The sequence below is a fragment of the Malania oleifera genome, chromosome 13 (assembly GCF_029873635.1).
Source record: "Malania oleifera isolate guangnan ecotype guangnan chromosome 13, ASM2987363v1, whole genome shotgun sequence".
NCBI classification, from domain to species: domain Eukaryota; kingdom Viridiplantae; phylum Streptophyta; class Magnoliopsida; order Santalales; family Ximeniaceae; genus Malania; species Malania oleifera.
In genome coordinates, this window is record NC_080429.1 from 28,775,934 (window position 1) to 28,798,829 (window position 22,896).

Here is a 22,896-nt window from a genome sequence, read left to right on the forward strand (position 1 = left end):
GGGTACTATTTATTACACATAAAGATGAAACTTGTGAACAATTTACTAGACTTTGCAAAAAAATCCAAAATGAAAAGGGATACAAAATTACCCACATTAGAAGTGATAGGGGAACAGAATTTAAAAATGATGGTATAAAGAACTACTGTATCATAGAGGGTATATCTCATAACTTCTCAACACCTAGGACTCCACAACAAAACAGGGTAGTTGAGCGAAGAATAGATCTTTACAGGAAATGGCTAGAATCATGCTTAATGAACATAAGCTACCTAAGTACTTCTGGGCTGAGGCAGTGAACACTGCCTACTATGTATTGAATAGAGTTTTGATTAGACCCACTCTGAATAAAACTCCCTATGAATTATGGAATGGTCATAGACCAAATATTTCATATTATCATGTCTTTGGCTACAAATGTTTTGTTCTTAGAGATAAAGAACACCTAGAAAAATTTGTTGTGAAATCTGATGAAGGTATCTTTCTAATTTATGCCTTGGATAGTAAAGCCTACAAGGTGTATAACAAAAGAACGTTGACTATAATTGAATCCATCCATGTAGTGTTTGATGAGTCCAATCCCTTCTCCAAAAAGACTGATGAGGATGAGGTTGAGATAAGTAAGAGATTGGAAAAACTATCTATGGAAAAAGAATCGAACAAGAACGTTGAAGTTAAGGAAACATCTTCTAAAAATAATCAAGTAGAAAGAGAGTTTAATGAGCTACCTAGGGAATGGAAATATGTAAGGAATCGCCCCATTGATCTAATCATAAGTGAACCATCTTGTGGAGTAGCTACACGATCCTCACTTAGAAATATGGTTAGTCACTTCGCATTCTTATCACAGGAAGAGCCTAAGAATGTGAATAAGGCAATTGAGGATGAATCATAGGTAATATCTATGCAAGAAGAATTAAATCAATTTGAGAGAAATAAAGTCTGGATATTAGTTCCTACTCCTGATGATCATACAATTATTGGAACAAAATGGATACATAAGAACAAGAAAGATGAAAATGGAATTGTAGTTAGTAACAAAGTTAGACTAGTAGCTCAAGGATATAATTAGGAGGAAGACATAGATTTTGAGAAAAAATTTGCTCTTATAGCTAGGATGGAAGTCTTTCGGATGTTATTGGCATATGCTACTTTTAAAAATTTTAAACTATATCAAATGGATGTGAAAAACACATTCCTAAATGGCTATATTAATGAGGAAGTCTATGTTGAACAATCCCCAAGGTTTGAAAACCACAAATTTTCAAATCATGTCTATAAATTGACTAAAACCTTGTATGGATTGAAGCAAGCTCCTAGAGCTTGGTATGAAAGGGTTAGTGTTTTCTTCTAGATAATGAGTTCACTAGAGGGAAGATTGACACATCACTTTTCATAAAAACTAAAAATAATAACTTGCTCCTAGTACAAATATATGCAGATGATATCATTTTTGGGGCAATCAACAAAGAGTTGTGTAATGAGTTTGCCAACTGCATGCAAAGTGAATTTGAAATGAGCATGATGGGTGAACTTAACTTCTTTCTAGGACTTCAGATCAAACAGGCAACAAATAGGATTTTTATAAACGAATCAAAATTCATTAGGTTTAACATGGAAGATGGTAAACTTTAGGAAAACCAAGGAGTTCTTCCACAAAATTGGATAAAGATGAGTAAGGTATACCAGTGGATGTTAAGCTCTACCTTGGAATGATTGTTAGTCTGTTATACCTAACTGCTAGCAGGCTTGATATTATATTTAGTGTATGCTTGTGCGCAAGATTTCAGGTTGCACTTAAAGAGTCACATCTATTTGCAGTTAAAAGAATACTTAGATACCTTATTGGAACTATTGAACTTGGATTATGGTATCCTAAGTACACTTCCCTTGAGATTGTCAGTTATTCTGATGCCAACTTTGCCGGTAGTAAAGTAGATAGAAAAAGAACTAGCGGCACTAGTCACTTTTTAGGACAATCCTTAGTTTCTTGGTTTTCCAAGAAATAGAATTCAGTTGCATTGTCTACAGTCAAGGCTGAATACATAGCGGCTAGAAGTTGTTGTGCTCAAATGCTATACATGAAGCAACAAATAATGGACTATAGCTTGCACTATGAATATATTCCTACAAAGTGTGACAATAGGAGTGTAATAAATATCTCAAAGAACCCCATATCATATTCATGAACTAAGCACATAAAAATTAGACATCATTTTCTACGTGACCATGTGCAAAAGGGGGATGTAGAACTTGAGTTTGTGTGGACAAATGAACAATGGACAAATATATTCACGAAACCACTTTCAGATGATAGGTTTATTCAAATTAGACATGAATTAGGCCTGATACACAGTAGAGAAGTTGCCTAGAGGTATATTAGAATACATAACTGAGGGGGAGCAACTTAAATTAAAAGTAAGTAATGGCTATTACATGTTAAATATTTTATGGATCTTTAATACATGTTGATGCGCACATGAATTTTAAACTTTAATGAACTTAATTGCTTATCTATATCAATGTCGATTGAAATACTGTTGTATGTTAAACATGAAATTTGATTTCACAAAATAGCTGTATTTTTTAGAAAGGAGGAGACATAAATTGCTTAACACAGGGGGAGATAATTTTTTTTTACAATGGGGCGAAGTATTTAACCTTGTGTATTTTTGTATACCTTTTTGATTGGTGTCAAAAGAGGGGAGAGAATATTTATTAGAGCAAAATTTTCTTTGGAATATTTTTTGGATTACATTGCCATATTATCAGAAAAGGGAGAGAGAATATTTATTTTTACTTGTGTATTTGTCATCATTAAAAAGGGGGAGATTGTTGACTCTATGAGTATAATCTCGTTTTGATAATGACAAATCACATAGTATCTTACCTGTGCATTGAGATTGTGAACATGATCATTACTTAGCATGCATGGAAGGTAAGGAAGTCATGGAAGCCAAGAGGAACTTAAAGCATATACAACCTGACACATTCCATGAAATTAGAAAAGCGAAAGGATGAAGAAGTTTCGAGTTTTCAATTGTAATGGGTATTTAGTATTGCTTGTACTTACATATCTCTTAAGATATAGTTGGGAGCTCAAATTAACAAATAAATAGACCTTAGGATACATGCATTTTATGAAACTTTACATTCACCTATCCTAGGTTGAATCGAGTTGAAAATAAGGTAGCTCATCGACGAATCCTTGGCCTCGTCGACGAATGCATGAAGGTCACTTGGCGACGAATGTTTTGTTCTCGTCAACGAGAAAATACTGAGACCTCTAAAATTTCAGACATGCCACTTGGCGACAAACCCATGCCCTCGTCGATGAACAAGTGTAGAACACTCGTCGACAAACGTGTGCACTCGCCAACGAGTCCGTCAAGTAGAACGACGCTCTAGTGCGCAACGGGCAAAATTTTTATTAACAAAAATATACCTAAATTGATCCAACGATCAAGATGCGCCATATATATATATATATATTTCAACCTAAAGCCCTAGTTTTTGTAACAAGATCAAAAAGAAGAACAACAAGAGCTAGAAAAGAACAAGAATGAAAAATTTTTGCTGTGCTTGAACCTCTTGCCTACGCACTATTGTATTCATATTTTTGGGCATTTGTTACTCTTACGATCAAAGGTTTTTCACTCATATTTTCATAAGAAAGATCGTGTCTTTGAGGCTTAGTAAATAGAATATTATTTTTGATATATATATTACTTGAAGATATTTTTAAAGGGTTTATCAAAGCTTAAATCTTTGAAAACATTGAAGTTTATATTTTATTCAAAGATTTTATCTCAGGTTCATTATTGTAAAATTGATTTGATTTAGATCTTTAGAGCAAAATTGTTTTACATATATTTTTATAAAGATCATATAGTTGGATTAGATCTTTGGAACATATTTGTTATACATCTTTTCTTATACAAAGATCATTCAATTGTTATTACTAAAAATTTCATCGAACATATTACATACATTCAACTGAGCTTCGAGTTATATCATCTGAGTATGTATTAGGATTTCAATTGTACTCATTAGCTTGTTAAGGAGCATTTGAGTTTTGCATGAAATTGTAATCTTATTATTGTATTGATGGTTCGGGTTGTGAACCAGGGTGAGAAGGAAGCTACGTCTCTTGCAAGCAGCGGATTGTAACGGCAAGCTTTGTCCCAATTAAAGGAACGGGATTAGTGGAATCCTTGAATGGGTTGCTCAAGACGAGGACGTAGGCCAAGTTGGCTGAACCTCGTAAAAAAAATGTGTTTGCATCTCTTTCCCTTAACTCTTTTAATTTTCGCTTGCACTTACTTATGTGGTTGTTGTGTATGTGTAAAATGTTTTAGTACATCTATAAAGTAATTGGGTAAGATTGATTGATTAATACATTCAAAAGAAAAACTTAAGTGACCTGATTTTTAAAATACTCAATTCACCCCCCCTCTTGGGATTACACATAAATTCACATGGTGTTTTATGTATTCATTACTACCAGTAGCAAGGTTCTTACTATTTTTCAAGTTGCAGTGGATAGCAAAGGAAAAAATAGGTGGATAAGTGTTATGTTGTTGGAAATGTAAGTATTGCATAAGAACCAGGTGTTGGAGTTGGTGAGACTTCCAGTGGGGAAGAGGGTGATAGGATGCAAGGGAGTGATGTATTTGTTGTTTGTGAATGACATGTTATTGGTTGGGAAGGCTTTGAATGAGGATAATCGGTTGGGAACTCTGTTAAAAGGTTTTGACATGAATGTTTTGGGTATGTCCAAGAAGGGTCTTGGTTTGAAGATTTGCATGGACAAAGTTACAATGAGATTAGTGTTATCTTTGGGTGGCCTTATGGACTAAGCTGCGAGGAGATTAGTATTAACTCAAGGTGGCTTTGTGGACAGAACTGTAGGGAGACTTTATTTGCCGTCTCAGGGGGGCAGGTTTGTGGAGAATCAATGTATAATGTCTACAGCTCGATACCCAAGGACGGACCGTGATATCCAGGATATGTCAAAGGTCCCCCATGAAGGTGCAATGAGGTGTTTCGGAAGGCAACAAGGTGTTCCATTAGTTGTAAGATTTGTTGAAGACTATACAGGGTGTTTTGATGATAGAAGGCTTATAGCAGGTTTTGTGTTTACTGTTGTGGGAAGGCCTTGTTGGAAGCGTAGGGCATAGTATTAGGGTACTACATCTACAACTGAATCAGGGTTCATGGCAGAAGTTGCCATAGGCAAGTTCAAGCCTTGCTTGGTCTTGGTGTTTGTCTCTGGTTGCTAGACGGGAGGTGGTCCTAACCTAACGTCCCAAGGTCAAGGTGAAGCAGTGGGTTCATGTTTTCAGTTTCTCCTGAGGGGCGTATGCTCACCAAGGTGGAGATTGTTATGAAATGTGGCTCACTTAATGAGTGAAAAGCATGCATAAGAGAAAGTATGAAGGAAATCAAGCAGTAGTAGGGGAAATCGTCAATGGAAAGGCTCTAACCATCGACGGTTGGGAGCAGTGTCTCGGACAATTTACATTCTATTTGAAACCGTCGACGGTTTGGCCAAAACCATTGACGAATTAGCTCAAGATACCCAACGTAGATTTTAAATTTTGAAAGGGGACGTTAATGTGTTTAGGGTTTGGAAGGAAAACCTCTGGGAACTCTATTTATATGTCATCTTAGATGTATTTGTAGGGGGGTGGTTGTAAGGAAGAGAGTTGTATATTGTTTATGTCCTTTGGACAAGAAGACAGTGGATTTTTCTGTTTGCTCCCATGGATATGGGCATTGCCAAACCATGTAATTCCTTGTGTTATTATTGCTTTTGTATACTTGCTGTGGTTGTGGATTGTTCTGTATATTCATTATTGATACTGTATTGTGTGTTTGATCCTACCTACAAATATATTCCATTGTGCAATTCATTTTTTTCAACACAGTCTTAGGTTATTACATCTACAATTGAATTGGGGTTCATGACAGAAGGTGAAGCTGCCATGGACAAGTTCAAGCATTGCTTAGACTTAGTTTTTGTCTCCTATTGCTATAAGCGAGACAGTTCCAAGCTAATGTGTCCCAAAGTCAAGGTAGAGCAGTGGGTTTATGTTTTCTGTTTTCTCTAAGGGGCGTACATTCGCCAAGGTAGATATTGTTATGATATGTGGCTCATATACTAAGTGGAAGACATGCACAAAGAGTAAACATAATGAAAATCAAGATGCTAGTGTCAGTAGGGGAAAGCATCAATGGTAGCCTTGTAACCGTTAATAGTTCGGCCCAGTTTCAGAGAGATTTTGCTCTCTGTCTGAAACCGTCAATGATATGTCTACAAACCATTAATGATTTGGCTCAGGAACCCAATGCATATTTTCAAATTTTGAGTAGGTACATTAAGTCAGTTGGGGTTTGGAGTAAAAACCTCCGAGAACTTTATATATACATTGTTTATGATGTATTTGGAACAGAGTTTGCATCTTTGACATAAGATAATAAGAAATACTGTTGATTGCTCCAGTAGATGTAGGCATTACCGAACCAAAATCCCAAGTTAATGTCCCAAAGTCAAGGTGGAGTAGGGAATTTATGTTTTCAATTTTCTCCTAAGGAGCATATATTTGCCAGGGTGGAGATTGTTATAAAATGTGGCTCACATACTGAGTGGAAGGTATGCACAAAGAGAAAACATGATGAAAATCAAGATGTTGGTATCATCAAGGAAAACCATCGATGGTAGCTCTGTAACCACCGACGATTTGGCCTAATTTCAAAGAGATTTTGCACTCTATCTGAAATCGTCAACGATATGTCTACAAGCAGTCGACGGTATGGATCGGGAACCTAGCACGGATTTTCAAATTTTGAATAAGGACATTAAGTTGGTTGGGATTTAGAGGAAAAACCTCGAGGAACTTTATATATGCATTGTTTATGATGTATTTGTAATAGAGTTGGTGTTTTTGACACAAGAAAGTAAAAAATATTGCCAATTGCTCACGCGAATGTAGGCATTGCCAAATCACATAATTTTTTATTTTTTATTATTACTTTCATATAATTTGCATGATTGTATTATTTTGCATTTTTATCATTGAGTGTTACATTATATACTTGTGTTATTTTGTTGTGCATTCGATTTTACACAACAAAACGTATATGACATAGCTTTAATGGAGGGGGCATATTACCCCTGTGGTACCCCGAGGAATTGAATTTTACAACACAAATCAATGCACAAGGCAACAAAAAGTAAAATGTTTGAGTCATTTTCTTCTCCCTACTTTTCCTTTACATTGTCAATCACAACACGTCATTCATAGAAAATATGAGTACTATACACCAAAATATATAGTAAAAATCTAAAATTCCAATCACCCAGCTGTCTAATTAAACACATAAAAAATGTAGTGACTACAACAGGATAAAGCCATTGCTTAAAGTGACAATGACTTGGTTCAATTTTTTTTTTCAAGCCATCTTCATAAAAAAATAAAATCTATTTAGTCAAGATGTAGACATCTTTCAATATAATATGTGTCAAAAAGTGAGAATCAAAATTAAGAAATCAATTTTGAATTCCTTCTTTTTTCCATTATCTAATTTTAGCGAACAAACATATCATTAACTAAAAATAAAATTTGCACACACTTGTGTGTGTGTGTGTGAGAGAGAGAGAGAGAGAGAGGGAAATTAAAAATCTTATCTCTCAATTCTTAACTAAGGGGAAAAAATATTTTCGGTCATTATTTTTCATTCCAATATATTTTGAAATAAAAAGTATAATTTATTTAAACTAATAATTAATAATTATATCGCACAGTCTTTTTAGTGACCTAATTTTTATAAGATCACAACGCATGGGATGCGAGCATACAACTAATATATACTTAAGAAACAAAAACACACAATCGAAACAAATCAACTCTTACATGTGAAGTGAAAGCAATAAATTCAAACTAATAAGCTCACATTGGCATCCATAGATGGAAATGTAGGATAGAGGTAGCCCATGCTTCAAGCCTTTATTATACTTGATAATTGTCATATCTTAATCAATAGTTTCTCTTCGCTAATAATTGCCCGCTAGTTTTGAGAAACAAACTCACGATCTTCACTATGAATATCAATTATAGGACTTACCATCGGGTTGTACACCAAAAATTATATCTATTTTACCTAATTCCCTTATATTATATCAACTAATTATGTATCACATTGCTATAACTTGGCCTGCATATATAATAGACTTTTAGTAAATGTCATGAATGTGAAGATTTTTCAAAGGTCAAAAAGAATCATTCTTGCCAAGATCTGCCTAAAGTGTCAAGGCATCGCACCTGTGCGGTAGCAAGACTACACCAAGTTTTGTCTAACTGTATTCATCCTCGTTCAAGGAAATGTCTAATTCAATGGTCAAGCCTTGTGGCTCGAAAGCCCTTGATCCATCTAAGGTCGCCACTCAGGAATCCAAACTTGATCAGTAAGGGAGTTAACTAATATTCCACCAGCACTAAGGGCATTTCTCATTCCCACAACACAACTCGGGTCTTAGATGATACCACCCAGATGTATAGTCAACGATCGAAGGGCGTAGACCGTAACCTCCAAGCTCAAAGTATCGTGTGATCTCATGTTCAAATGGATTGTCTATGGGGCTCCCAATTTGACACGGAAGCACAAGATACCCCTTGAGTATGTCAAGAGTCTATCCCTAAGCATTCCTTACGATGCTTATTTATGGGACTGCAATGAGTTGAGCCGCTCGTGAGCTACCCGATGCTCTACTTGATAATGGTTCACTCAAACTTGTTTATTAAGTTAAACAATTTGAACTCAAGTTCAAATTTTGATTTTTTCAACTTTACATGTCAAGCTTGGACTATGTCGTACTTGACTTGCTAAACTTATGAGCTAACTTGTTTAACATCTTGTTGAGCCAGTTCGTGAGCCGACTCATTTATCAACTCATTTACTAGCTCGTTTACTAGTTTGTTAGTGGCTCGTGAATTCAATTGATATTAGAGTTGTGAACTAACTCAATATTAATCTCGTTAAATATTAGATTTTAACTTTAAAATATATTTTTTAATTTAATTATCTTTGTTAATTATCAATTAATTTGATTAATTTAGTTTCTTGACTTGTTTATTAATTTGAAGCAAGCTTTAGTTGAGTTGTGTATGAGTTTGAGCTTGAGCTTCAAGCTACACTCAAGTTCAATTTGTTTGTTAATTTGAAGCAATTTTTAATTGAGTCAAACTCAACTTGTAAATATGCTAAACAAGCTGAACTTGAATAGACAACTTTAAACTCGAGTTGAGTTGGAGGTTTGTTTCAAATAAACAAGCAGATCTCAAGCCAGCCATAGCTCGAATCGATACAACTAATTTGTAGCCCTATTCACTCGAAACCCAGTAGTATATTAGGGGAGGTAGGCTGCCCATATGATATTCCCCCAAGAGTCGTGTCTTTGAAGCATTCTTGTTCACATATGAATAATTACCAAGGATCAACTAATCATACATATTGATTCAAGAAAATCACCGTTCGTACTATCCAAATACACCACAACATCATAGTAACATACCCAAACCACCATCATGACATTTTCACAGTCAAATCCATCTTAACCAAACTTCCCAACAAGTTAAAATCATACATTAAAACCATGTTTCATGATCTCAAAACTCTACGACCGTGATACTATTGAGAATTTCACTTGTGAGTTTGTCACACATTGGAAAATTTGAATGGATGATAGGTGTTTATATATATGGTTGGGCTCAAGACCCAATAAAGTCAAGCTTTTGGGTCAAGTTGGTGTTCATTCATGTGTATTAAGCCCACCTATAGGCTCCTTCGGTCCCAACAGATACTAGTTAATTGTTTTCACATCCTAACAAATAATACATCTTAACAAATGGAGCTCCCATACTTAAATCACTACATATTAACAAATGGCGATGATGAAAATCTTGTCACAGGACATCACTTCGTGGATACATGGTGTTCTTAGACAATATCACAATCGGATAAGGAATCATTCTTAATAATTAAAGTTCATTTGACATATATTATGATTTTCGTATATTATTGTTTTACCACATGCACAGAGAAGCATAACTAAATAAATTTCATGAAAAAAATTACTTAAACAAAAGTTTTTATTTTTTTTATGTTACTAATTTGAGTATTATTGTAAAAAGTACACATATAATTTAAATTAATTAATAATTGACAACTCAAAATTAGAGTCTTTTAAAATGGATTCAATTGTTTATTTATTTATTTTCATGCAAAAACTACCGTTACTCTTAGCCAAGTTAGAGAATATACAGACATGCTTAGCTATGAAAATTAATTTTTTTTCTTTTTTAATTTTTGAATAATTTTTAAAAAATCCTAAGATCTAAGGAAAATTTTTCTAAGATAATTATAAAATTTAAAAATATATACAAACATTTAATTATCAAGCTTGCCCTTACACTCTTAGAATGAACTCAACTACATTTATAATCTGGCCAATGGATCAAATGGTAAAGCCCATTAAACCCCTAAAATGCCCTCCTCACCATACTTCCTATATTTTGTTAATCCAATGTTGAATCAACTCAGCCCACAAGGTAAGCCCCATCACTCTTTTTCCAACCCATTATAAATTCTCAACCCAGTCGGCCCAAATGGAACCCAGCCCAACCCATTACGAAAACCATTCTGGCCTGAGTTCCAAACGACGTCGTTTCTTTTCTCCCTTTCTTTCTCCCCTCACCGTCATTGTTAGGCAGCTCACAGCTGGGGAAAAAGGAAAAACAATGGCGCTGCGACTGTTTCATCCTCTTCGCCATTCATTCCTCACTCAAGCTCGTTCGATTCAGTCCATCCGCCGCCACAGATTCTCACTTCTAAGTTCCATTTCAGTGCCCAACGATTCCCACAAGGTTCTGATTCCTCTTCTGCCTCGTTTCTCTCTTTTCTTCTATGCTCCACAGGCTTGGGAACAAAAAAAAAAACAAGTCAGATTCTCAGTGAGCGTCTTACGCTTTTTGGGTTTTTTAAAATAGGAAAAAAATTACCCAACTGATCTGAATAGTCATTTGAGATAATAGTGTGTTGAAATTCAAAATTTTTATTTTCGTGTTTTTCTGAAATTTCTCTGCAACTAGATAGTGCATTTAACGTTATTAACCTCAAAGTGGGTCCGGATTGTTTTATCTGCTTTTGTGTGCTTGTGTGCATGCTTTGGTGGTTGAGGAATTTCTGTGCTCTTTGCTTGGCTGTAGTGAACATGAAATGATTGAAAATTCCTTAGCCAGTGACTTAAATTCTTCGAGTCTTTTAGAAGGAATGACTAAGATTCTGCTTGCTTCATTAGAAAATGAAATCTTTGGAAAAGGTTGCTTGTCAATACTGTTTGATTTTGAGGGTTCTGCAATGATTGTGATATTGAGATGTGTTATGCCTTGTTCTTCCGGTTGTATCTTATATAGGTAGTGCCGTTGAAGTATAACTGTATAAGTACCAAATGAGATGAGTAATGTTCTTGGAACCACAAATAGCTATTACCTGTTGGATATCAAGCTCAAAAGAGGAAACTATGTCCATCATTGTGGAAAATTTCCCACAAAGAATTGGTGTGATTTCTGCTGCGAACAGAACTGCAAAAGAATAAACAAATTTACTTTTGTGTGTTTGGGGGAGAGATTCAAAATTATAGTGTGCATCTGTCTCAAAATTTTCTTTTCAATTTATCCTTCTAACTTGCAACCTAACAGATAGGAAAATAAAGCAGAAACTCGTATTACATCATTTAAGGTTCTTAATAACTATTTGCCAGTATTGCATTCTAATTGCTTGATCTACATTTTCCACCCATTATTAACTGCCCAATAAGTCCTTATAGTCTTGGCTTACAAGTTCTGCAGCTAATAATGGAAGTAAAGGAGAAACTTGAAAAAGATCATCATGATCTTCCTCTTGGCAAAAATGGCAGAGATGATGACAACATGATCCTCTGGTTTCTAAAAGATCGGAGATTTTCTGTTGAAGATGCTGCAGCAAAACTAGCTAAGGCCATTGTATCCACAAACTGAACATGCAATATTTGTTTTCTGTATTCGTACTTGGTAGTGTATTTTAATATTATTATTTTATTTATTATCTTGGAAAAAGCATGGAATGAGCTATTTATCTGCATTTAATTAGGTCATTCATTCATGTATCTTATAAATTCATAAGATTAATTATGTAAGTGTATCTTAAAATTAGGTATGTACCTATTTAATATTTATACATCTTATTTATTAAGTGCATGGAGAATGAAAATGTCATTTGTGCCTATAAATAGAACCTTAAGGCATTGGCAATACACACCAACCTCTTCATATCATTCTCATCATGTCATCCTTCTTTCAAGTTTAGAGAGTTTGATAAGCAAAGAAAGATGATTTTTTTTTTTTTTTTTGTGTGTGGAGCTTTTGGACTCCTTCATCCTTCTTTCAAGTTTAGAGAGTTTGATAAGCAAAGAAAGATGATTTTTTTTTTTTTTTTTTTTGTGTGTGGAGCTTTGGACTCCTTCATTTGTACAAAATGGGAGAGATTTATACAATTCAAATCGGGTTGTTGTATCATGGGAAAGGCAAATCTTGAGGATTTTTGTTGCACCGGTTCGTGGGCTAAGCCAAAAACCACAAAGGGCTTGAATTTCCTTAAAGAGAGCGAGATATCCATGTCTTAGCCTATTTGTGAATCGTGTTTATATTTGTATTTTTATTTGTGTTTATTATTTTTATTTTATTAAATTTCCTAACAATTTTAAAAAATTCAAAATATGGAGCCTACAGTTGAGAAACTGAATGAAAATGTTGGAGATCTCAACAAGTCTTTTTGGTTTAAAGGAGCCCACTTCAAGATATTGAAAGGCAAGGTACTCTTCTACCTTCGTCTCCTCAAAGTTGCTTATATTCTCACCAAGAAGGATAAAAAAAAAAAAAAATCGATACCGAAAAAATAAATGAAGATGAGTTGGTTGATCACCATGAAAAATTGAAACAATACGAAAAAATGAGTATAAATGTCGGTATTACATTTTAAATTGTCTACCCGATCATTTTTATGATTATTATGATACTACTTACTCCCCCGTAAAGAAAATTTAGAAGACTCTGCAAAATAAATATGATACTGAGGAGGCAAGGGCAAAAAAATAAGCATCTAGCTGATTTTTTTGCTATCAAATGGTGGACGAAAAATCAATTGTGGAGCAAGCACAAGACTTTCAAATGATGGTGGCGGAGGTTACATTGGAAGGGATCAAGATTGGAGACAATTTCATTGTGCCTGGAATTATTGACAAGTTATCCCCATCTTGGAGAGAATTCCAGAAGAGCATGCGCAAAAAAGCATTCTTGACATCCATATGATGCAGTGGCCACTCACTAGAAGTAGCAATAGCCAAAATCATACAAAGAGTAGTCATCGTGGCCACAGGAGCAAAGATCTCTTCATAATTGACACCATATTCCTGATTATTCCCATGTGCAACAAGGTGAACTGTGTAACGATCCATACCTCCATCATATCAGACCTTGACTGAGTAAACCCATTTACAACCCAGAGGAACAATGGTGGGAGAACAAGGCTCAATGCCCCAAGTGTGATTGACCTCTAGAACGACAATTTCTTCCTGCATAGCTTGTCACCAACAATCATGCTTGGCAGCGTGTGAGTAGGAAGTGGGAATATCTAAATTGGACAATGCAACAGTAAGAGCTGAAACAGAGTTATTAGAACTTCAAGACAGAAACCCATGCCTGTCTGGGGGTACAAACAGTCGAGATGAGCGACGTACCAAAGGCTCTGGAGGTGCTACAACTGATTGAATCTGGAGCGTGGTAGGATCAGATATCAGATGAGCTACCGGAAGAGACTGTTGATGGGGGCGCCGTGTATGCATAATACCTGGTTTAAAACAAGAACTAACTGGATGAGGATTTGAGAACTGCTCCTCAAAGGAGGGGAGAATCACAGTAGGAGAGGAGGATACAGAGGACATAGGAAAGAAATGTTAATTTTCAAAGAAAATAACATTCCTAGAAATGCATGTACGATGTAATGTAGGATCATAGCAAACAAATCCCTTTTGAAACACATTGTATCCCAAGAATGCACATCAAATAGATTGAGCAAATAATTTATGTCGCTTGTGAGGAGGTAATGAATAAAATATACACAACCAAAGGTACGGAGGTTATCGTAACTAGGTTGCTTAGCAAATAAACGAAAATAGGGAGACTCCTTAGTAGGACTTGAGAAGGTAAACAATTAATCAAGTAAGTAGCAGTTTTCAGAGCCTCAACCCAAAACAAGGATGGAACAAAGGATTCCAGTAAGAGAGTACGTACCACATCTAGGAGATGACGATTTTTTTGTTTGACTACTCCATTCTGTTGGGGAGTAGCAAAACATGAACATTGATGAATAATGCCTTTAGAAGCCACTAAAACTCAGTAGACACATATTCACCACCATAATCTGTGTGTAATGTCTTAATAGAAGCAAAAAATTAATTGTCAACATACGCTAAAAACTCAGTGAAAGTACGAAAAACCTCAGATATAGAGCGAAGAAAGTATACCCAATTAAATCTGCTATGATCATCAATGAAAGTCACATAGTATTTAAATTTTTCATGTGAACTAACCGGGAAAGGTCCCCAAACATCACTATGGATAAGCTCAAACACACATACAAAGGGAAGGGAAGAGTTTTGCTTTTACCAAGTTTGCAAGAGACACACTCAAGAGATAAAGAAGTACATTCTTTATTACCAAGTAAACCAGAGTTTAATATATGAGATAAGATATGAATATTGGGATGGCCTAAACGATGATGCCACACCATACTAAGATCTGAAACATTATTACAAGAAAAAGACTTAATAGAAGAAACTATAGAACGTGCTGGAACAGGCAAAAGTAGTGGAAACAAGCGCCCCACTTTAGGTCCCTTCGCGATCGGCTCCCTCATTATCTGGTCCTACACAACACAACCATTACCAGAAAAATTAACAGCACAATTGTTATCAACTAATTGACCAACAGAAATAAGATTCGTGGAAATTTGAGGAGCAAGAAACACATTAGTGAACTTAGAAGAGGCATCTCCGACAGCAGCTATTGGCAAAGAACTATCATTGGCAGTCTGAATAGCAGATTGACCAGCACAGGGCTGAACATGACACAAGGTAGTGAGATTATTCGTCATGTGATTAGAGGCACCCAAGTCCACATACCAAAGATTAGTAGAATTGTTACCTTGGAGCCCTATTGCTGATAATGCCGAAATTAGCATTTGTTGCACCATTTCAGGTGTGCAGTAATTCGCTGGAGGAGGTGCGGGAACAAAGAAGTCACTTGAAGAAGAGTCAAGGGCCGCAAAAGTCACTATGGGAGGTACACTAAAAGAAGTCTGGAATTCCTGGGCCTAATGATTTTGCGGGCGGATACGACATTATTTGATAATGTGACCCTTCTTCTTGCAATAAGAGCAAACTTTTTTGGAACAATTAGCAACGATATGTCCAAATTCTTTGCAGCAAAAACACTGCAAAGTGCTAGAATGCGCAAGCGGGCCTCGTCATTGAGCAGCATAAGCCACAGAGACAGACCTGGAACTACCATGAGATTGTGCCAGAGTAATTTGAGTACTAAGCCGTTGTTCTTCACAAAGTAACTCACTAAAACAAACATCCAGAGAAGGAACAAGAGAGCGATTTAGCAGAGATGAGCGAACAGATTCATACTCGAGGCAGAGTTTCATAAGAAACTGATCACGATGACTAGCCTCGTGAAGACGCTGAATAATGGGAAGAGAAGCTACATGAATATCCGCAATAACCAAATCAGAATATTCATTCCAAAGAGTCAGAAACCCCAAATAATAGTCTTGGATGGAACGATTGTTATGTTGAAACATGGCAATCACATGCTCTAACTAAAAACGACGGGCACCGTTACCTTGATGATATATTGTTTTTAAATAAGTCCACATGGATTAAGCGGTGCAATAAGGTCGCAAGTTGGGGACAATACGTGGCTCAATCGAGCCAATAAGTCAAGACATAATCCGAGCATCAAGCACAGCTCATGAAGGACAAGCTCCAGACTCCTTGGATTTATTTGGATTGGGTGCACAATCTGTGTCATCAATATGACATTATGACCCCAAATATCTTTTCCCTTCAGGAAAAGTTCAAACTGAAAAGCCCACGTAGAATAATTGTTGCCCATAAACTTGGTACGCACAGGTGGGAAGTTCATGCTAAATAATGGAGACAATCGAGAAATCCAAAAAAAAAAAGCAGACTATGCCGAAAGAAATAGACCACCAGAAAATCTAGAAACCCAAAATAAACAACGCAGGTACGAAGAAAAACCAAGAACAACCTCCCTGCACTAAAAAATTAAATCTTGAACCAAAAAACTGCACTAAAAATTAAATCTTGAACCAAAAATCTGCTGTGCCGAGAAGATAAGTGCCAGAAACAGCAACAAAAAGCTGTTGCCTACATGCCGAGAGTCACAAATAGCAACAGAAACTGGAGAAATAAGTGGCAAACCAGAAATCTGTTGCGCCTGCTTGCCGAAAGTCACAAACAGCAACAAAAACTGGAGAAATAAGTGGCAAACCAGAAATCTGCTGTGCCTGCTTGCCGAAAGTCACAAACAGCAACAGAAAATTGTTGCCTGCTTGCCGAGAATCACAAGGACATAAATTGAAGAAATAAATGGCAACCCAAAAACCTGCTGTGCCGACAGCCACAAAAGTACCAAAAGAACAGAGAAAAATTCCAGAAGAGAAAATAAAACCACAACAGCCGTGAAACCGAGAAAACAAAAACTCAAAGGGAAAAAAAAAAAACTTAGCAGTCGGCTGGCTCTGATACCATGTCAAATAATTTGTGAATGCCCAAATGGATTGGCCTTGAGTTCTGTATATTATATATAGACTTTACAAGAATGCTATACATGGAAAGTAAATAAGGTCTAGCATGATTCTAGCCCTATACAAGTAAACTATAATTTGTCAAGCCCTACACATGTAAACTAAATATATGCCAACTATTCAAAATAATGAATTGAAATATAAGGAAATAAATGTGGGCTGAAGTAAGGAAAGAAATCTTTTGCTTTGCTGTTTGTTGTTCCGTTGACATTTACATCACTTGCTGCAATTTTTTGGAAAGAGGCTATAAATGATGAGATGGAATCTCTAATTTCCAATAAAACATGGAAATTAGTAGATTTAACATTGGGTTGCAAAACCATAGGGTGCAAATGGGTCCTTAAAAGGAAACTCAAGCTGGATGGGTCAATTCCATCCATTAGATAGTTAATTGCGATTGTTGTAATTTATAATCTACAAATTCATCAAATGGATGCAAAAACTGTTTTTTTACTTGGGGACCTAGATGAAAAAATTCATATTTATCAAATCCAAAGGTTTTATTGAGCCTAGCTAAGAAAAAAAAGTGTGCAAGTTAAATAAGCCGCTTTATGGCTTATAACAAATACCAAAATAGTGACATGAAAAGTTTGATTCCTGCATGATTGAGAGTGGATATAAAACCAATGAGTCTAACAAGTGTGTCTACTATAAATCTTGGGAAGATTCACATGTTATTATTAACCTTTACGTGGATGACTTGCTCATTTTTTGTTCAAATTTGCATGTCATAAATAAAACTAAAACTATGCTCAAAAAAACATTCTTAGATGAAAGATTTATGTGAGGCTAATGTTATTTTAGATATGAAAATTACAAGATCATGTGATGGTATATTTCTTGATCAATCGCATTACATTGAAAATTTTTTGAATAAATATGGCTATGATAAGTGCAAGCATGTTACTACTCCTTTTGATTCAAGTAATCACTTATTTCCTGTTGAGAATGAAAATGGAGTGGTTAATCAAAAAGAATATAATAGCATTATTGGTAGCCCCGAGATATGCAACTAATTTAACTAGACTTGACATTGCATATGCAACGGGAACACTTAGTAGATTTTCGAGCAAGTCGGGGAACATTGGAATGCTCTTGAACGTGTAATGAAATAATTTAGTTGGTACCAAAAATTATGACTTGTTTTTTACTAAGTATCCTGTTGTACTTAAAGGTTTTTGTGATGCTGATTGAAGTACTTTGTCAGGTGATTCTCTCTATCACTGGTTATATTTTTACTTTAGGCGGTGGTACTATTTGTTGGAAATCTAAAAAACAAACAATAATTGCTAACTCAACTATGAAAGTTGAGTTTATTCCTTTAGCATCAATTAGTGAGGAAGCAAGTTGGTTGAGAGATATATTGTTTAAAATTCCATTTTGGGAAAAATCAATAGCACCTATCCTAATAAATTGTGATAGTACTACTATAATTTGTAGAGCGAATAACCGTTATATAATGGTAAATCGAGCCATAAGAAGAAAAACACAGTACTATGAGATCATATTTGAGTAGTGGCATCATTAATGTGAGTTATATAAAATCTTCTGAAAATCTTGCAAATCCATTAACTAAGTCCTTAGCAAGAGAAAGAGTCTAGAATACATCGAGGGAGATGGGATTAAATCCCATAAAATTATGAACCACGTATGAGGATGCCCAACCCAAGGGTCAGAGATCCTATAATTGGGTTTAATGGGAAGAACAAATCATATGGTGGTCGTAAGAAATGCACTATTATTTTTAAACTCATCCCTATGGTATAAGTGCATTTATCCTGTAACGGATGAAGTTGAGTTTTTAAAACTCTTAATGATAATTTGTGTCTCTTATGAGTGGGGTGTAGAGTTACAGGAGCACCCTTGACAGATTTCACCTATGTGAGCATGAGAGTAGGGCCGCTTTCTATGAGAATTGGGCTTATTCTCAAATATGCTCATGAAACCGGGATTAGCACAAGGCCAAAACGTGCTAGCTGTTAAAGCTTATGTCAATACTTGAATGATTATGTGTGAGTAGTAATACTTTATTTTCCTTAAGCAGTCATAGTTCAGGTCTGAGACCACTACTGGCTCTAGAGTAAAGATTATTGTTCACTAAGTGAAGGTTCAATGTGGAGCACAGCTTCATTGTGCATCTTTGATTGTTAAACTCTCTACATGCATGGTACATACATAATATTTTGAAATGAGGGGAGGAATTGTTAGTGTATTTTAATATTATTATTTCATTTATTATCTTGGAAAAGAGCATGTATCTTGGAATGAGTTATGTATCTACATTCTACATTTAATTAGGTTATTCATTCATGTATCTCATAAATTTATAAGATTAATTATGTTAGTGTATCTTAAAATTAGGTGTGTACCTATTTAATATTTATACATCTTATTTATTAAGTGCATAGAAAATGAAAAAGTCATTTTGTGCCTATAAATAGAACCTTAAGGCAATGACGTTACACACCAATCTCTTCACATCATTCTCATCATGTCATCATTTTTTCAAGTCTAGAGAGTTTGACAAGCAAAGAAAGGTGTTTTTTTTTTTTATATTTAATTTTTTTTTTAGGAGCTTTGGACTCCTCTGTTTGTGCAGAATTGGAGGGAATTATATGATTCAAATCAAACTGTTGTATCTTGGGTAGACAAATCTTGAGGAGATTTGCTGCACTGGTTCATGAGCTAAGCCAAAAACCGCAGAGGGCTTGAATATCCTTAAAGAGAGCAAGATATGTGTGTCTGAGCCTATTTGTGAATCGTGTTTATATTTGTATTTTTATTTGTATTTAAGTTTTATTATTTTTATTTTATTAAATTTTCTAACAATACTTCAAATCTTTTTATCGCATTGGGATTTTTTAACTAGAATAGTGCAAGTGCTCATTGCTAACTAGACATTGAGATTTATTTTATTTATGTTCGAGGAATCACATACCTTTATGGAAAAAGTAAAGAGCTGCATCTTCTAGGATTCTCAAGTTTGTTTTTTCATTTTGTGATACATTCACAGCTGTATGTGCTCTGCATGCGAAAATATATCTTTATTGGGAAATCATGAATAGTTGTTATAGCTTGGATGTTTTCCAGTTTTCCTTCTACCCCTCTTAGAAATGGCGTCGAGAATTTGGTGTTTCTGCATTATCTGAGGAGTCAGTGAAGAGTTTAGCTGAAACTGGAAAAGCATATGTGCATGAATTTCATGATGTGCATGATAGACCAGTGCTCATAGTGGTAGCCTCCAGGCATTTTAGTGGAGTAAGTTTTAACATTAATAATTCTCAAAACTTTGTTGGCTCTTTTCCTTGAATTCAAATAATTCTTGTTTGTTTATAAGTTTTTGTTGCTCAAAAATATTGAATATTATCCCTGCGTCTTCTACTAAATATTCTATCCCTAAATTTTTATGCTGTCAGGATAGAATTACATGGGAGTGAAATTTTTGGGTGGTTAAAATCATTATTTGCAATTATAATGGTTTTTGTTTATTCTTCTATGCTTCACCCTCCTTTCTTCCCTTTTTCTTTTCGGAGGTAACTTTTTTACACAATGAGTAGATCACCCAGAGGATTGGAGGAGTCGTCAAACAAAAGGAGAACGGAGAAGGATGTTCTTCTAACCAGTGGTCAGAACAGTTAACATGGGGGATTATCTGATTCAAAAGAAGAGTCCCTAAATAAATTGTCACTGAATTTTCCCATTGGATATTTTGTATCTGATTAGGTTCAGTCAATACCAGTTACCGCACAATTGTAAAACGTTTTTCATTTTCTTGCAAACTTTGATGACTTTTTAATTAATCGTCATCCTGCTCACTTCTGTTTCGAAGGTTCATCAGAATTTTATTTCCTTGCAAATTATAGTGACTTCTTAATTAATTGTCAGCCTGACCAACAACTTGTGATTGGATGAATAGTTTTCATTCCGAAGGTTTTGCTTGTTCATTTGACATTTATTTTCATGAAATATTATTTAATAGATAAACCTTGTATGAGATCTCTAACTTTTTAGGTGTTTTTTCCGTGTGCCTTTTTAATTTGCGTTAAATGTGTTGGTCACTGATGCAGGATCCTGTTGAAAATCAGAAGCTTTGTGTGTTTTTAATTGAGAAGGCTTTGAGCAAACTCCCAGTTGGGAAAGAAGAAATACTTGGAATATTTGACCTTCGAGGATTTGGCCCTGAGAATGCAGATCTGCAGTTCATAACATTTTTGGTAATTTCAACAGATCTGCCACTGGGTGTCTGTTGGACAAATACTTACCTTCTTTTCAAATCCAAATTAAGTTGGTTGTGTGTATGTTGTGTTAAGGTGTGGGTGTGCTTACCAAAAACATCAATACCTTTTCAAAATTCATGTTAGAATTTTCTGCCAATTCTTTTAAGGAATATACTACCCTTTTGAAGTTCATGTTTGAATTTTCTGCCAATTCTTTTAAGGAATATATGAGTTGATTTTGTATTCTATTTTTGGCAGTTTGAAGCATTATACAATTACTACCCGAAGCGGTTGGGCCAAGTCCTCTTTGTGGAAGCTCCCTTTGTGTTTCAGCCTATTTGGCAGCTAGCAAAGCCCTTGTTAAAGTCATATGCTTCTCTGGTAAAGTATTTTCTGTGCTAGCAATGACTAGTATTTCTTGGTGCACTCTATAATCTGTGCACTATTTATTGTGTGGAAGGAACACGATAGAAAGCCTGACAGTGTGGGGTGTGTAACACACTATTGGTTGTTGCATTTTGTAATTATATCGTAGTTTGTTTGCAATCTGTTTCGTGATTTAGTCTCATGTATTATGCTTATTTGTTGCTCACTCGGAAACCGTACGCTGGATTTGGACTGAGGAGCAGCTGCAATTTGGTTAAAATTATGCATTTTTAACAAAGGCATGCTTTGGTTGGTCATCGTGCATGGAGGGGGAGGGGTAGGGGAAGCAAAATAGATGATGAAACAGGGGCAATTGTTTCAAGGATCAGAGTGTGGGAGTGCCCTGGGGAAGTTTTGTGGCATTGTCACAATTGTCACTAATCTTACTGCTCATTTAACTTATGATGCCTTCTCAACTATGTGTTTGAGACTCTTATTTTTGTGTGATTATCTAATAGGCCATGGTTATGATTTGGTTAACAATGTTTGTCTATTTTCACATGGAATCTGAGCATGGGAACAAATAATTTTGTTGCTGTTTGGTTATATGGTCCTTTTGATTGTGTTTTTCAATTCATTTTATTTATTAATCTATTTTATTCATTTTTCAAAGGTGAGATTTTGCTCTTTGGAGACTCTGAGGAAGGAATATTTTACAGAAGCAACCCTGCCAGCCAGGTTCAGAGATTGACAATATTATCACTAACTGAACATTCATGGCCTGGGGCATGGAAGTATTTGATATCAACCATTGGCTGAAATGGTTGATAATTGGAAAACAGGTGCACACTGTCATACATTTCCAGGCCTTGTCCAGGCAATTTTTCTCAGAGAATGAAGCAATTGTGACCTATATCAAGGTTCACCAGTATCAAAATTGGGACAAATTTGGTGGCGGCAGATTTTCATGGGTTCCAAGTTTTTCCAGGAGCCTAACCTTCCAAGAAAGGTGTTTGGAACTTATTAGCCATGCAAAAATGCATGAAAATAAACCACCCCCCACAAAACTAGGGAGAAGTAATTTCATTTTTCACCTTTCATGAAAAATTGATCTGTACCAGATTAAGTTTGATTCAATAACTCAACATGTAACTGCAAGTTGCATGCAAATGAGTTGCTGCCGAATGCAGAATGCAGAATGTAGAATGTTTGAGGTTTGTCTTGTGGAATGGGCTTGGGTGGTGCAGTCATGAGCAAGGACATTTTGGTTTTATCATAGTTTTCACTATATAAAATAAAATAGTTCTTGACCGAAGATGAGTTA

At 35.4% G+C, this 22,896-nt stretch overlaps 1 protein-coding gene across 1 annotated transcript; it reads left to right on the top strand.

The window, feature by feature from the left end:
- Positions 1-10,731: 10,731 nt before the first annotated feature.
- LOC131146583 (CRAL-TRIO domain-containing protein C3H8.02) lies at positions 10,732-22,887 on the top strand. Its single transcript, XM_058096259.1, has 6 exons — positions 10,732-10,925; positions 11,910-12,062; positions 20,101-20,247; positions 21,057-21,203; positions 21,465-21,587; positions 22,246-22,887. Exons 1-6 carry the CDS (start codon positions 10,800-10,802, stop codon positions 22,321-22,323), a joined length of 774 nt encoding a protein of 257 aa, XP_057952242.1. The 5' UTR covers positions 10,732-10,799; the 3' UTR covers positions 22,324-22,887.
- Positions 22,888-22,896: the final 9 nt, after the last annotated feature.

What these genes read in the sequence shown, in the direction of transcription:
- LOC131146583 (XM_058096259.1), top strand. Translation starts at nt 10,800, where the DNA reads ATGGCGCTGCGACTGTTTCATCCTCTTCGCCATTCATTCCTCACTCAA. An exon ending in CCTCCAGGCATTTTAGTGGA is followed by an intron (nt 20,248 to 21,056) that starts GTAAGTTTTAAC and finishes TCACTGATGCAG; the next exon opens with GATCCTGTTGAAAATCAGAA. An exon ending in TAAAGTCATATGCTTCTCTG is followed by an intron (nt 21,588 to 22,245) that starts GTAAAGTATTTT and finishes CATTTTTCAAAG; the next exon opens with GTGAGATTTTGCTCTTTGGA.